Source organism: Heterodontus francisci, chromosome 2 (assembly GCF_036365525.1).
Source record: "Heterodontus francisci isolate sHetFra1 chromosome 2, sHetFra1.hap1, whole genome shotgun sequence".
NCBI classification, from domain to species: domain Eukaryota; kingdom Metazoa; phylum Chordata; class Chondrichthyes; order Heterodontiformes; family Heterodontidae; genus Heterodontus; species Heterodontus francisci.
In genome coordinates, this window is record NC_090372.1 from 22,715,787 (window position 1) to 22,730,874 (window position 15,088).

General features: G+C 43.4%; 1 protein-coding gene across 2 annotated transcripts in view; it reads right to left on the reverse strand.

Moving 5' to 3' along the window:
- Positions 1 to 15,088, reverse strand: part of zgc:158766 (uncharacterized protein LOC100009641 homolog) — a 199,106-nt gene that overhangs the window by 43,119 nt on the left and 140,899 nt on the right. For both annotated transcript variants that reach the window (XM_068055464.1, XM_068055455.1), the window contains exons 7-11: positions 14,150 to 14,236; positions 11,872 to 11,988; positions 9,584 to 9,682; positions 7,526 to 7,668; positions 5,162 to 5,300 (exon numbers count right to left, since the gene is read on the reverse strand). In XM_068055464.1, coding sequence (XP_067911565.1) covers positions 5,162 to 5,300; positions 7,526 to 7,668; positions 9,584 to 9,682; positions 11,872 to 11,988; positions 14,150 to 14,236 — 585 coding nt within the window. The remainder of the gene's footprint in view (positions 1 to 5,161; positions 5,301 to 7,525; positions 7,669 to 9,583; positions 9,683 to 11,871; positions 11,989 to 14,149; positions 14,237 to 15,088) is intronic.

Here is a 15,088-nt window from a genome sequence, read left to right on the forward strand (position 1 = left end):
GATGCATCTCATCCGGTCCTGGTGCTTTATACACTTTAAGTACAGACAGTCTACCTAATAGGTCATCTTCATCAATTTTAAACCCTTTTAGTGCCTGAATTACCTCCTCTTTCACCATCGCCTGGGTTGCATCTACTTCCTCGTTAAAGACAGAAACAAAGTATTAATTTAATACCTCAGCTATTCTTTGTCCTTTTCCATAGTCAACCTAAACCTTATGATACAATGATAACCTTCCCTTAAAAGCTCTCCTACTAACACTTGATCCACTTGGCCCAGCTCATTCTCAAGAACCACGTCTAGCAGTGCCTCCTTTCTCGTTGAACTAGAAACATGCTGCTGTAGAAAATTTTCTGATCACACTCTAGGTACTCTTGCCCTTCACTGTCCTTTACACTACTACTATCCCAGTATATGTTTGGATAATTAAAGTCACCCATTATAACTGCCCTATAGTTTTTGCACTTCTCTGTAATTTCCTTGCAATTTTTTCCTTCACGTCCTTCCTGCTTGTTGATGGCCTATAGACAACACCAAGCAATGTAACTGCACCTTTTTCATTCCTCAATTCTAGCCAAATTGATTCTGTCCTCTGGGACATCCTTTTTCTCCTTAATCAATACTGTCACCCCTCCCCCTTTTTGCCTTTCCTATCTTTTCTGAACGCCTTGTATCCAGGAATATTTAACACCAAGTCCTGCCCTTCTTTGAGCCAGGTCTCTGTTATAGCCACAACATCATATTTCCACATGGCAATCTGCACCTGTACCTCACCAGTCTTATTAACCACACTCCGTGCATTCACATACATACACATTAACCCTGATTTAGACTTTATTAATTTCTCACTTACTCTGACCCCACCTAATAACTTACTATTCCTCACTCTCGTGCTATTTATCTCTCTCAGTATTCTGCGCAATTTGGTATTCCTCTCTGATATTTCCTCCTGGTTCTCACATCCCTGCTAAGTTACCAACTTAGCTTCCTTCCAATCTGAGCTCCGTCTTAGGTTCCCATCCCCCTGCCAATCTAATTGAAACCCTCCCCAAGAGCACTAGCAAGTCTCCCTGTGAGGATATTAGTCCCAGTCCTGCCAAGATGCAACCTGTCCATCTTGTACAGGTCCCACCTGCCCCAAAACCAGTCCCAATGCATCAGAAATCTGATGCCCTCCCTCCTACACCAGTTCTCCAGCCACATGATCAATCATTCAATTCACCTATTCCTATGCTCACTCGCGCGTGAAACTGGGAGTAATCCTGAGATTACTGCTTTTGAGATCCTGCTTTTTAATGTCCTTCCTAGCTCCCTAAAATCTGCTTTCAGGACCTCATCACCCTTCCTACCTATGCCGTTGGTGCCAATGTGGACCACAACCTCTGGCTGTTCACCGTCCCCCAGAAGAATGTCCGGTAGCCGCTCCATGACATCTTTAACCCTGGCACCCAGGGAGGCAACATACCATCCTGGATTCATGACTACGGCCGCTGAAGCGCCTGTCTGTTCCCCTAACTAATGAATCCTCTATCACTACTGCTCTTCCACTATTCTTCCTCCCCTCTTGTGCAGCTGAGCCACCTGTGGTGCCACAAGCTTGGCTCTGACTGCAGTCCTCTAAGGAACCATCACCCTCACCAGCATCCAAAATGGAAAACCGATTAGTGAGCGGGATCGTCTCAGGTGACTCCTGCACTACCTGTCTGGTTCTGGTAGACTGCCTGGTGGTCACCCACTCCCTATCTGCCTGCATGCTCCTAACCTGCGTTGTGACCACCTCTCTAAATGCACTATCCACATAGTTCTCTGTCTCATGGATGCACCACAGTGACTCCAGCCACCGCTCGAGTTCTGAAACCCAGAACTCAAGCTTATGTAGCCGGTGATACTGTGATGGAATATAGGTATAATAGGCTTAATTAGGTAGAATTTAGATATAGTTAATATATTATATCTTTTAGAATTAAAGATTGAATAAATGGTCAGTTTTCAAGACTCACTGACATTACCCTTTAAAAAGGTGGAGTTAAAAATTTCTAGGTCCCTGTTAGAATTGAATTTCTGTTGCCAGGGAACTGGAGGATAAACACATACTGTGTAACATCAGTAAAAGGTAGCAATAAACTTAGTTAGGTTATGGGGTTGTTGATGCAGACAGATTGGCTCAAAAAGTTGCTTTAAGGTGCCATAAAAAGGCAATTATAGATAATAAAACAATAAATGGAATGGACTTACAGGAACAAGGGGTCAAATAAACCCAATTATAAACATTTTGACCAGATAAATGCTCACAACTTCAAGAACAGGGGATTTCCAGTAAAACATTAAGTCAAGAGTTAGTTAATGATACTACCAAATATGATTCTTGAAAGCAAGAAAAACACACACAGAAAGGTGACACCTATATGCTAAAAAGTCAGATGATACCTTAGCAACAGTATAAATATGAGAGGCTTTGAAGCAAAGATTAGAAGTGTTGAATTCCTCAAACAATACTTCTCACCCCATGCCTTACTCGGGGAATTTAAAGTAAAAGTTTACTTGCAATTTTGATGGATATTCTAAGATATTTTGCTGTAACATTAGCAGGGTTAAACTTTTGGACTCTATGTTGGAAATAAGATTATGTGTTACAACTCTCAGTAATATTTGATATTGTGATATACTTATCCAGTTAGAAGTGTATTGCATGTTAAATTCCTTAATAAATATATAAAAGCTAATAAATCGTCTCATGTAGTATTCTGTATACAACTACAAGAACGCCTTCTCTGGGCTGGATGTTACCATAGGCAGACGGGACTTTGCCACCGACGTAAAGGTCAGAGGCAAACCCGCTTCTGCCTAGTCCGGGGATCCGACCCGCATTTTACAGGTCCCTGGGCTTTAATTGTCCTGAGGCGAGACTTCCACCTGCTTGAGGGAGGAGGTCCTGCCTCAGTGAGCTGCCGGCCAATCAGCGGCCGAGCTGACACCGTGGAGCCAGGATCTCAGGTAAGTTGGGCTTGCCCGCCGGGGGGATGGTCGGTCGTGGCAGCAAGGCAAGGGTAGTCGTTTGCGGGCAATTTGGGTGCGGTGCATTTTGGGACCCGGGGGTGGGTTGGCAGGTGGGGGCGGCCCTCAATCGGGCACCCTGTGCCCGACTGCCAGGGCATCCCCCGGCGCGCGGATAGGCCGGCAGCTATCGCTAGGCGGCCTTTCACGTCCTCAGTACGCCCGCTTGCCACAGGTAAATTACCTGTAGAGGCGGGTGAATGCCCTTAAATGGTCGTTAAGTGGCCACTTAAGGGTCTTGATTTGCTTGAGGCGGGTGGGCAGGCCATTACCCCGCCCCCCCATAAAGTTGGCCGGAGGAAGGAGCGGCGCGAGAAGGCCTCCCGGAGCCTCCCACTCAATTTTATGCTGCCCCCATCCGTCCCCACAAAACCAAACGACCCACTGGGGCAGCGCAAAGTTCAACACTCTGTGTCTCTTTATGTGAAGAGATACGTATTGAAGAGAGTTTCCCAGACCCTTATAATATCTGGATTATTATGACTTAGCCATAATTATTTTTAAAATAGGCTATCCGAAAAATGGTAGTATTCTCTATTAGTTTTCTTTCTTTGAGGGAAAGCTAGTTCAATTCTTTGGACCCAAATAAATGTCTATAAGAGTTTGTCTGGTTTGAACCTAATTAAGGGAGATTCATAGGGATGTACTCCTGATTTGGTTTAGTCCCTATAAGGGGTTAAAGTCATAAATCACTTCAGTACTTCCTGCAGATGTTTTTGTCCAGGACACATGCTGTGTCCATGATTTCCCACATGCCACAGGCTGTACATTCCACTCGGCCGAGCTGCCCTGCCATACTTTAACTTTACAGACTATTTATTATAAGTAGAATAGCCTACCAGTTACTTAACAACCAGCTCCTTCCACTGTACCAAAAAAAGAACCAAATGTTGGAGGATTTAAAAACGTAGAAAAAAGGAGTACCTCTTCCCCCCCTTCACCGAACTCGTATCTCCACACTCTGCTTACAATCTGCACTCAGACGTCTGTATTTCTACTATCTCTGAAGGTGAAACTGCAGCAACCAGATTGGACTGGTTAGCTACTTAATTAATCATCTACTCTGCAGTACAGCCTGTTAATCCCTGCCTAAGGCTGGAAGAAACTTACTTTACTTTCTTAACATACATTACTCTATTTAGAGAGTAAATGGCCTTCAGTGTCCAACTGGTATGTGTCCATCAGCAATGCATCATGCAGTTCAATGCCCAGAATCCTGGCAGCAGTCATGATACCTTCATTCTTTGGCAGGCCACTGTGCCCGCTGCATTTGAACCACAATGATAAACCAAAGGGTGGTTACTGAGTGAAAAGGGCTATCTGCTGATGACATGGCTGATGACTCCAGTATGCAACCCATGCACACGTGGACAGCAAGCATACAATGAATGTGATAGAGAAGACCATTGGCACGCTAAAACAGCACTTCTGCGGCCTGGACAGCTCTGGAGGAGCCTTGCAGTACTTGGCAGAGCAGGCGTCAAGATCCAGCAACAACAACATGGATTTATATAGCATCTTTAACATTTTTGAATATTCCAAGTTGCTTCACAGGAACATTATAGAACAAAATATGACACCGATACACATAAGGAGATATTGGGGCATAATCTTAAAATTCAAGCTAGGTCATTTCGAGGTGTAATCAGGAGGCAATTTTTCACACAATAGGTTGTGGAAATCTGCAACTCTCTTCCCCCAAAAGACTGCAGATGCCAAGTCAAATCAACATTTTCAAGGTTGAGATCTGTAGGTTTTTGTGGGGTAAAGGTATCAAAGGACAAGGAGCAACAGCACATAAATGGAGTTGAAATACATATCAACCATGATCTAACAAATTAACAGAACAGGCTCAAGGAGTTGAATGGCCTACCAATGTTCCTATTTCCTATCAGGGTCATGGAAATACTATTGTTTTTTAATTCTGCTGCTTCCTTTCAGTACAAATTTGATGGAGAGGGGTTAAATCATGAAAAGAAATCTAATAATGCAATTCAGAGAAAATTAAGTTATTTGAAGGCTGGTTATAAAAGACGGACACATTGGATCTGCCTCCTTTGGTTTCACTGACTCACAGCAACAACAAGATGTCAAAGTTTTTGTTCACCTTGCTACTTCCTTCCTCGAACCTTCTCAGCTCCAGAAGGATTTCCAGCTGCTGCAAGCACTTGTTGGACAGTATGACTAACTTATGGACCTCTTCATCCACCTGATTATACAGCATGGTGATGGTATCCATTGCATCCCTGCAAACATTTAGAAAGTGAATTTAACCACTCACATATGAGAAAAAATAGTTTCATGAGAAAGGATTTTAAATGCTGACTTGCATGCTGATCTTTTCTGTAATGCATTAACCATTGAGATTCACAAAGCTTAACAGAGCTACTGGTGTGAAAGACAGGTTACTGTGCTACACAGAGACAAGTAAAGTCTTGCTCACATTTACCCAAGGAGGTATAGACTATCAAAAATAAGCATTCCTGGTGTGATCATTTGTTTCCAATTTTTGTGGGCTATACTCCTTATTCAGGACTGGGTAGCTCAGTTGGTTAGATGGCTGGCATGTGGTTCAGAACAATATTAACAGTGTGGGTTCAATCCCTGCTCAGGCCTGAGGAAGGCAACAGGAAGCCACCCCATATATCTGGGTCCCTAGTTATGCTCATTTCTCCTGGGTGCAGAAAAAGAGCAGAGGACCTGCCCTTAGACAGACCACCACCATGGTGCAGCTTCTGCTTAGACCATTGGGAGGTTTGCCTCTTAGGAAAGTTATAACAAAAGAAATAGGAGGTAGGTGGGGAATGAAGAATAACATTTGTAAATTTTCTTCCGGCACTACAAGACAAGTAATGTTCAACACAAGCATTTGAAGAGGCTACCTTTACAGGTCACAAACCCAAAAAGACTGCATGGCATGCCACTGAGACATACAAACCGTCAAGGTTCCTGTCCAATCCCTCATCCATACCAAGGTAGTTATGCCAACTGTGCAACAGCCCCAACAAACAAATTTCTCTGCAGCACCTGTGGAAGAGCCTGTCACTCCAGAATTGGCCTTTATAGCCACTCCAGGCGCTGCTTCACAAACCACTGACCACCTCCAGGCGCGTATCCATTGTCTCTCGAGATAAGGAGGCCCAAAAGAAAGAATTTCATCCAGTATGGTAGCATTCATGAGCTTGGGAATGGGTGGGGTGTTTGGTCAGGAATGTAAAAATACTTGTTCCTAATCATAAACTGGCAACGAGAAAACAGAAAATTATGTAAGTACTCAGAAATCAGTCATTGTCTGACCATGGAAAATGGGTTTATGCTTTGAATAAAGAAGCTCTGCCAAAACAGTGAGGGAAAAGTTCAATTTATGGTAGGAGCATAGAAAAGATGGTAGCAGTTCGGCCAAAAGTCAATCTAATGGAAAATCAGGCATGGTGAATAACAGGCAGCCAATCTGTTACTCTACCCTCCACACCAACGGTGAATTTTACCTCCAGTATATTCCCAACATTTTCCACTTTTATCTTACAGGCTCATCATTATCTTTTTACCCTCAGTGTTTATAAACATGTGTCTGTGTCACCAGGCTTGTGCTACTGATCCCAATAGTTCCATGCACACATAAAAGGACAGTCACCTGGGCAAAGTAATGAGACACTGCAGCTCTACTCCAGTCAAGTTGCTGTCTTCAGGACAGCAGGAAGTAAGGATGGGGTTATCGGAAATATCGGGAGAAAGGTCTTTTTAAGGAAATAAATGTATTAATATTTTTAAAGGACTGTGGCCACAAATAAAGAAAAAACATGTGTTTCTATAATGTCTTTCACAACCGCAGGATGTCCCAAAGTGCTTTACAGCCACTGAAGTAATTTTGAAGCTGTTTGTCTCTGTTGTAATGTAGAAAACGTGGTGGATAATTTTCACACAGCAAATCTGAAAATGACCAGAAAATCTGTTTGCTTTCAGTCTTGAGGTTGAAGGATAAATATTGGACAAAACATTATGGAAAACTCCCTTGCTCTTCTCTAAAATAGTGCCCTGGGACCTTTTATGTCCATCTGAAGGGGTCTCGGTTTAACATCTCATCCAAAAGGCAGCAACTCTGACACAGTGCAGCACTCCCTCAGTACTGCATCGAAGTTTCAGCCTAGATTTTTTGTCCACAACCCACAACCATTTGACTTAAAGGAGAGAGTGCAACCAACTGAGACATGGACAACAACTAGATCACACATGTGCATGACACACAGGCACACTATCTGCCGCCTCCAAGCTTTAAGCAGCTGAATACAGTCAACTGAATTCATGCTCCAGTGGGTGATAGAGTTATGGCATTGGCAAATTTTTTATAACAAAAGTTAAATAAAAATAATCTTTTTGTTCCATCACGTGAACAAAAGTGATCTTTGGTCCAAGAAAGACCAGTACTTTGAAGAATTCTTCCAAATTAACTTGAAGTCATTTAACTTCCTACCTGTAGTCATCAGTGTCAGAAAATTCATCTTTCCTAATCCTAGCAAGGATAGTTCCACCTTCCAGACGCAATCCCACGAGACGAGAATCTTCCAGCACGCATTTCATTATCTTCGTGTGCTGGTCAATGAGCTCGATGACTTCCTACAGAATGAAGGTTTCAAGTTTAATTTGAAATCTGATGCTAAACCTTCTTAGTCCAGTAAGCAGGAAAAGACTTTGCAGGGCAGAAGGAACAAAACAACTTCACCGGCCTGTTGATTGTACATCGGAGTCCAAGCAGACATTAATGCTACCATTGGAATCATAAAGAAAAGTCAATGATACATACTGCCTCCAATAGCACAACCACTAGATGTGCAGCTTATTGAAGCACCATTGAATGGGGGTTAGACATTGGTTCACAACCATGATTCCCTACAGTCAATTTCCATTAAGCCCACCTGACCTGTAATATCATCGACTGAAGATTATAAGAAGAGAGAGGGGTGGGGTATGATGGAGAAAGTGAGTGACTTCCTCCATGTTGAATTTTGAGCCAAGTTAATTCCCTCGAACTATGTTTTGTTGACTGTTAGTAAAGGGGCTTTCAGTGGCTACTCCTGTTCTTATATTCCCTACCTCTTCACTTGACACTACCCAGTACCCTTCCTACCACATCCTTACTTCCTCTACCTCTTCCCATTTAAACAACCTAAGCATGACCGCACCACCCCAACCCCCCATCCCGCATGAATGTCACTTAGAGGGGAGGGGGAGGAATTGGGAACAAAGCCACTGCGGGCTACATTTTGCATAAAACCTGCACTCTAAATATAGCCACTGGTGACTCCTATCCCTGAAATACTGCCCACCCCAAGAGGAAAAGGAAAGGAGAAAGGAACAGGGAGAGAAACAAAAGGAGTTAAAGGAAGAGAAGCAGAAGAAAAGAGAACAATATGGACAAAACCAGAGGAAGTAAAGAGAAAGAGAGACAGAAGCAGAGGAAGAGAGATGTAGAAATAAATAGAAGCATGAAGGCAGCAGAAACAGATAGAGACAGACTCACTGGGCTGGATTTTCAAAAGCTCTGTGTTTGGGACCCGGTGTGGGTTCCATTTGAAAATTGTGGTCCCGGAGGTCGTCCCAGGATCCTGATGCCTCCGGAACAGTTTTGAACTTTCAGAGCACTGGGGGGGGGCGGGGGGGGGGGGGGGGGGGGTGGGGAGGGGGAGGTGTTGTGGCAGGGAATGTGGAACATAATTAACTGCCCATAAAGCTCCTTGAGAAGCTTGTTAAGGGGCCAGGGCATTCGGGAAGGCAATTTCAAAATCTGATTTTGGCGATCCCAACCAGTCTGGTGTACGTTACTGGACAGCTCTTGGGGTCGCTGCAGGGGAAAAAAAAGTTTGTTTCTATGTGTGTTGAAATAAAATTTGAGAGGCCAACTAGCGCCGGGTCAAGCGCTGCACCTCCACTTGGTATGCATGCTCTCCTCAAAAAGGCAGTGACAGCCCCCAACATGGCTGCTGCCTGCCTTTGCCACTGGCGCCAGGCAGGCAGTTTCTACCTCCTGGAGGCGCTTGGTGCCTCTAATTGGGCGCCAAGCTCACCTCCTGCTGAATTAGGGCACTAGCATTCAAGTGCGACGCAGCTGAAACGCAGGGTCAGATCCCGGAATTCATTTGAAAACCTGGCCCACTGTGTGCGATTCCGAGCATTACATTGAAAACCTTATATTTGTGCCCAATTCATATCAACTCCTTCTATTATAAATTCCTATGCCCACATTTATAATGAAAAATTCCTATGTAAACTCATCACACTGTGATTGCATGTCCTGGAGAGCGACAGTGCTGCAAAGGTGTAATTACAACATGACATGTTTACATGGACCATTTCATTTACAAATGTGGACACAGGAACCTAAAAACATCAATGTAAAAATAAGCACAGAATGATTGAACTCAAAGTGGGAGTTGAAATATATCTCCATGCCTTGGTCCAATTATCCTCTGCTGAGTAGAGCTGGTAGGGGAGGTCTGTTTCAGGGAAGGCAGAGGAACTATGCTGAGTGTACCTGTTCTGTGCCAGGCATTCTGCTGACGTTCAGACTGTTGATAGAATTCTTCAGGTAGATGAGAGCCGCTCGACAGTTCATCACGAATGGCTCCAACTTCTGAAACAACAAACACCAGGTTATAACTCAGCTTTATCTCTCTATTGTTTGTTCCTTCACAGTGAGCTAGCATTACGTTCAGAAGTACTATATTAGTTACATTTACAGGGATCCTGTTCATTTACAATTTTACATGTGAAGGCACAACTATACATATCCTCTCCTGGCTGGCCCTCCAGCTTCCATCCTCCATAAACCTGACCTGACCCAAAACTCTGCTGCCCATATCCTAGCTCGCACCCAGTCCTGTGCACTCCATCACCCCACTACTCACTCAACTACATTGGCTGTGTTCCAACAATGCCGCGATTTAAAAATTTACATCATTGTTTTCAAAGCCCTTCACAGCCTCACCCCTCCATCTTTCTGTAACCTAGCCTATCCCCACAACCATCTGAGAACCCTGGTTTCCTCCAATTCTAGCCTCTTGTGCATCCCCAATTTCAATCAATCCACCATTGGCAGCCATTTCTTCAGCTGCCTAGACTTCCTAAACCTCTCTGCTCCTTAAAACCTACCACTTTGACCAAGCTTTTCGCCACCTTTTCTCATATTTCCTAATATGTGGCTCAATGTCAAATATGGTTTATTAACATTCCTATGAAATGCCTTGAGATGTTACACGATGTTAAAGGCGCTATATAAATGCAAGGTGCTGTTTAATTTTGTACTTGGGCTTCCCAAAACAAAGTTGTCTTTTAATGTATGATAGCTGTATTGAATGAAAAATTTTTTTACACGGATTGAGAGCATATAACTATCAGGATAAAATGATTGATCAGGTGGAGGCTCATTTCGAGGAAAAGAGAAGGTTAAGAGGAGGTCATAAAGAGATCCTTAAATTGATGAAGGGGTTCGATAGGATGTATGTGGAGAAACTGTTTCCACTTGTAGGTAAGCCCAGAACAATGGGGCATCAATATAAGATAGATACTAACTGATCAAATAAAGAATGAAGGAGGGTGCACAGAGTGCACAGGGTGCATCCTCTTTACACAGAGGGTGCTGAAAATGTGGAATTCACTGCCATTTGGAATGGTTGAAGCAGATAATACTAATGTATTTAAGGGAAGACTTGATAATACATTAAGAAGAAGGAAATAGATAGATTTGGGTGCAGTGTTGGAAGGGGTCAGTAGAGTGGGAGGTGGCTTGCGTGGAGTATAAACACGAGCATAGACCAATTGGATCGAGTGGCCAGTTTCTGGGCTGTAGATTCTATGTAATGCTATGAGTACAGAGATGCAAACTTTTATTGTCGGGAATACAAATACACTGCGCTCCGAAAGTGCTATTTTTTCCTCTAGTACAGTTTCTATGGGCTCCACAGACACCTTGTCCAAGTTGTCATTTTTCAAGAGTGAGTCCTGATGGAGTGGGTTGACGGGGCATGACCGGTGAAATCTGATGGTTTTTCCATTTGCCATTCACCACTTTCCAGTAAGGGTGACTCAACAGTAATCAAAACTAGAAATTGCACTGCGAGTGAAGCTTGAGGTCAGCTAACTCACACAGGTCAGGAATCAAATCGTCATGGTCTGTCTGCCACACCTGGCCCTGAGCTTTGGGGAAACCCTCTCCCTTTTCAAGATTCACAGAATCATAGAATGGTTACAGCACAGGAGGAGGCCATTTGGCCCATTAGGTCTATGCCAGCTCTCTGCAAGAGCAAGTCAGCTAGTCCCAGTTGCCCCCACACTTTCCCCATAACCCTGCAAAATGTTTCCATGAATATACCCTGGGTATCAGCTTGAACACAGAGCATGAATCATATGTAATTAACAATTTCAGGCTGAGCAGATTCTGATTGCCTTCCATGCAGTTGGAGGTGACAATTGAATATTCATTCAGATGACCATTAATCCACATGTAAACATTCGTTCATTCTGTTGACTCTATTGGAATTCAGCTAATGGGACCAGCTGAATTGCTCTTGCAGAGAGCTGGCAAAGACATAATGGGCCAAATGGCCTCCTCCGGTGCTGTAACCCTTCTATGGTTCTATGAATCTTGAAAAGGGACAGTCTCATCTATTGGAGTTGGCTGTTAAATATTGGAGGGCACTTGTCAAGGTACCACTCCTGGGTGCAAGTGTGCAAGCAATTACCTGCATGCACCAGTCACAGGATGTGTTTTTGCACAAGAGTTTATGTGTGAATATTTAATTGCTTCAGGTGGAATAGACAAACCATATGGAAGCGGATCCAGTCGTTGTGATCATAAGGAAAGGTTCCAGAAAATTCCTGTGTCAGTTGACTGTTGTCAATATGCTTGTGTAGAACCTTCAGCGACGTCACCATTTCATACTGGATTGAGAGATTGGAAAAAAGAGAGCAAAATTAAACTGAACAAAATAGCTTCTTTGTTGGAAGGGTTGCAAATCTTCATCACTTTTGTACGTTGGGTTGCAAGGAGTCAGGGGTCCCTCGGAATATTGAAACAGGCATTATATAGTTCAGTGCCATAGGTGGTGAGGTACTTTTGTTTTAATTTAAAGTTGTCCCCTGTAATAGAACCAACAGGAAACTAAAGGCAGCACAGAATCACAAAAACACAGGCCTAAGGATCTGGCTTCAGCCTTAGGCTAACTTTTCCACAAAAAGTAAATGTAGGGAGACAATCCTGCATGCTCACAGTCTCTGTGCCAGAGCCCACTGGAGTGGAGGATAAAATTATGTAACTATCCTTCAGTTTATTAGAGAAATAATCCTGTTATACTGAGAAGACTGCTATAATTTTGGTCATGAGTTCAGAAACTTTGCTCTGCCCTGCCTCCAAGTTATCGGCTGATGCTCTGGTGTCAATATTCACACAAAACTACATCAGTATTCCATGCACAACTTACTTTTACAACAGACAAAAACAAAAGATTCCTTGCAAAGGTGCTAACTATATCACCCCCACAAATTTAACAGATTAGCAGCCACATTTAAGGTCCAAATTACACTTATATTTTACCCAAATCTAAATGCGGAGTTTTATTTTTAATGTTAAGTAGGATTTAATAAGATTTCTGCACATGTATCTATTTTCCAGAAAGGAATATTCCTCTCTGGACATTTTATGTTCAGCTGAGATTCTTCTGTTCCTGCCCTTCCAAATTACAATCAATTACTGAAAACAGTAAAGAAAAGGTTAATCCAGAACACTGTTTTAAATGATGGGAGGTGGACAAGACTATACAGGTTCAAACTAGTACAAAGTGCACAAGTAAGAAGCATCATTGGACAACAGCTTGCACTTATTTGGCACCTTTAATGTGATAAAACGTCCAAAGGCACTTCACAGGAGCATTATCAACAACAGCAACTTATATTTATATAGTGCCTTTAACGTAATGAAACATCCCAAGACGCTGCACTGGGGCATTATAAAACAAAGTATGACACCGAGCCACAAAAGGAGATAATAGGTCAGGTGACCAAAAAGCTTTGCCACAGAGGTATGTTTTAAGGAGTGTCTTAACGGAGGAAAGTGAGGTAGAGAGCTTAGGGCCCAGGCAGTTGAAGGTTTGGCCACTGATGGTGGAGCAATTAAAATCAGGGATGCTCAAGAGGCCAAAATCAGATGAGCTCAAACATCTCAGATGATTGTATGGCTGGAGGCAATTACAGAGATAGGGAGGAGCGAGGCTAAGGAAGGAATTGCAAACAAAGAGGAGAATTTTAAAACCAAGACGTTGCTTGACCAGGATCCAATGTAGGTCAGCGAGCACAGGGGTGAAAGGGAATGGGACTTGATGTGAGTTAAGACACTGGCAGCAGAGTTTTGGATTACCTCAAGATTATGGAGAGTAGAATGTGGGAGACCAACAAGTAGTGTGTTGGAATAGACAAGCCAGGAGGTAATGAAGGCAATAATGAGGGTTTCAGTAGCAAATAAGCTGAGTCGGGGCGGAATCGGGCAATGTTACGGAGATGGAAATAGGCAGTCTTAATGATGCACGGATATGAAGTCGGAAGCTCATCTCAGGGTCAAATGTAACACTGAGATTGCAAACAGACTGGCTTAATCTCAGACTGTTGCCAGGAGAGGAATAGAGTCGGTTGCTCAACCAAAATTTGACAGATGAAGGCGCGGCCACCAATGGTGAGGCAACGGAAATCGGGGTTGCGCAAGAGGCCAGAATTGGAGAAGCGCAGAGACCTTGGAATGTTGTAGGGCTGGAGGAGGTTACAGAGATAGGCAGGGGTGAGGCTATGGAGGGATTTGAACACAAGGATGAGAATTTTTAATTCGCGGCATTGCCGGACCAGAAGTCAACATAGGGCAGGGAACACAGTGGTGATGGGTGAATGGGACTTGGTGTGAGTTAGGATACGAGCAACAGAGTTTTGGATGAGTTAGGCAGGTTTGTTGCTACCTCATAGCTTCACAGAAATACCCAACTATGTCGTCAGGTTAATTGTAGCATCATAACTGTATACCGCCACTTCCCACTCCCACCTCATTAAAAATCTGATTTACCTGAACAAGTGGATCCCTTTCAGGTCTGAAGGTAGAATCCCTTTCCACTAAAACCAGGACTGAGTTAATGGCATTTGGAATGGCGACCTGTAAACAGTTAGAGAAAGTTCACCTGTACAATTAGAAGTACACATCTAATTACTAAAAGCAGTTGATATCACATCAGCCACCACATTGTTCATTTATTCAACCCAAACATCACAGAGGTAACTGGCCTTATTGTTGTGCCTGGCAATCAAGGCTAACACTGTAGTATTTCTGTTGGTAGCACTCTTACCTGAGCCAGAAGGTTGTGGGTTCAAGTCCCACTCCAGGACTTGAGCAAAAAAAAATCAATGTTGATACTCCAGTGCTGCACTGTCAAAGGTGCCATTTTTCGGATGAGATGTTAAATTGAGGTGCCATCTGCCCACCCAGGTGGACATAAAAGATCCCATGGCACTATTTTGAAGGAGAGCAGAGGAGTTATCCCCAGCACCCTGGCCAATATATATCCCTCAAACAACATCACAAGAACAGATTATCTGGTCATTATCATATTGCTGTTTGTGGGAGCTTGCTGTGTGCAAATTGGCTGCTGCATTTCCTACATTACAACAGTGACTACACTTCAAAAGTGTAAAGTATTTTGAGATGCCCTGTGGTTGTGAAAGATGCTATAGAAATGCAAGTCTTTATTTCTATTTTTTCTTTCAGTGCAGTTCTGAGGGAGCACTGCACGGTCAGATGTGCCCCCTTTCGAATGAAATGTTAAACTAGGGTTGTCCAACATACAGCCCGCGGGCCAGAATCGGGCCTGCCAAAGGTTTCCATCCGGCCCGTGGATGTATTTGAGAGATGAGAAATTTTCCATTGTCTTCTTCATTCAGACCGGCTTTTTTAAAACATCACGCAATCATGTTTCACAGCTGACAGGTGCTGACATCGGGAACAGCAGAT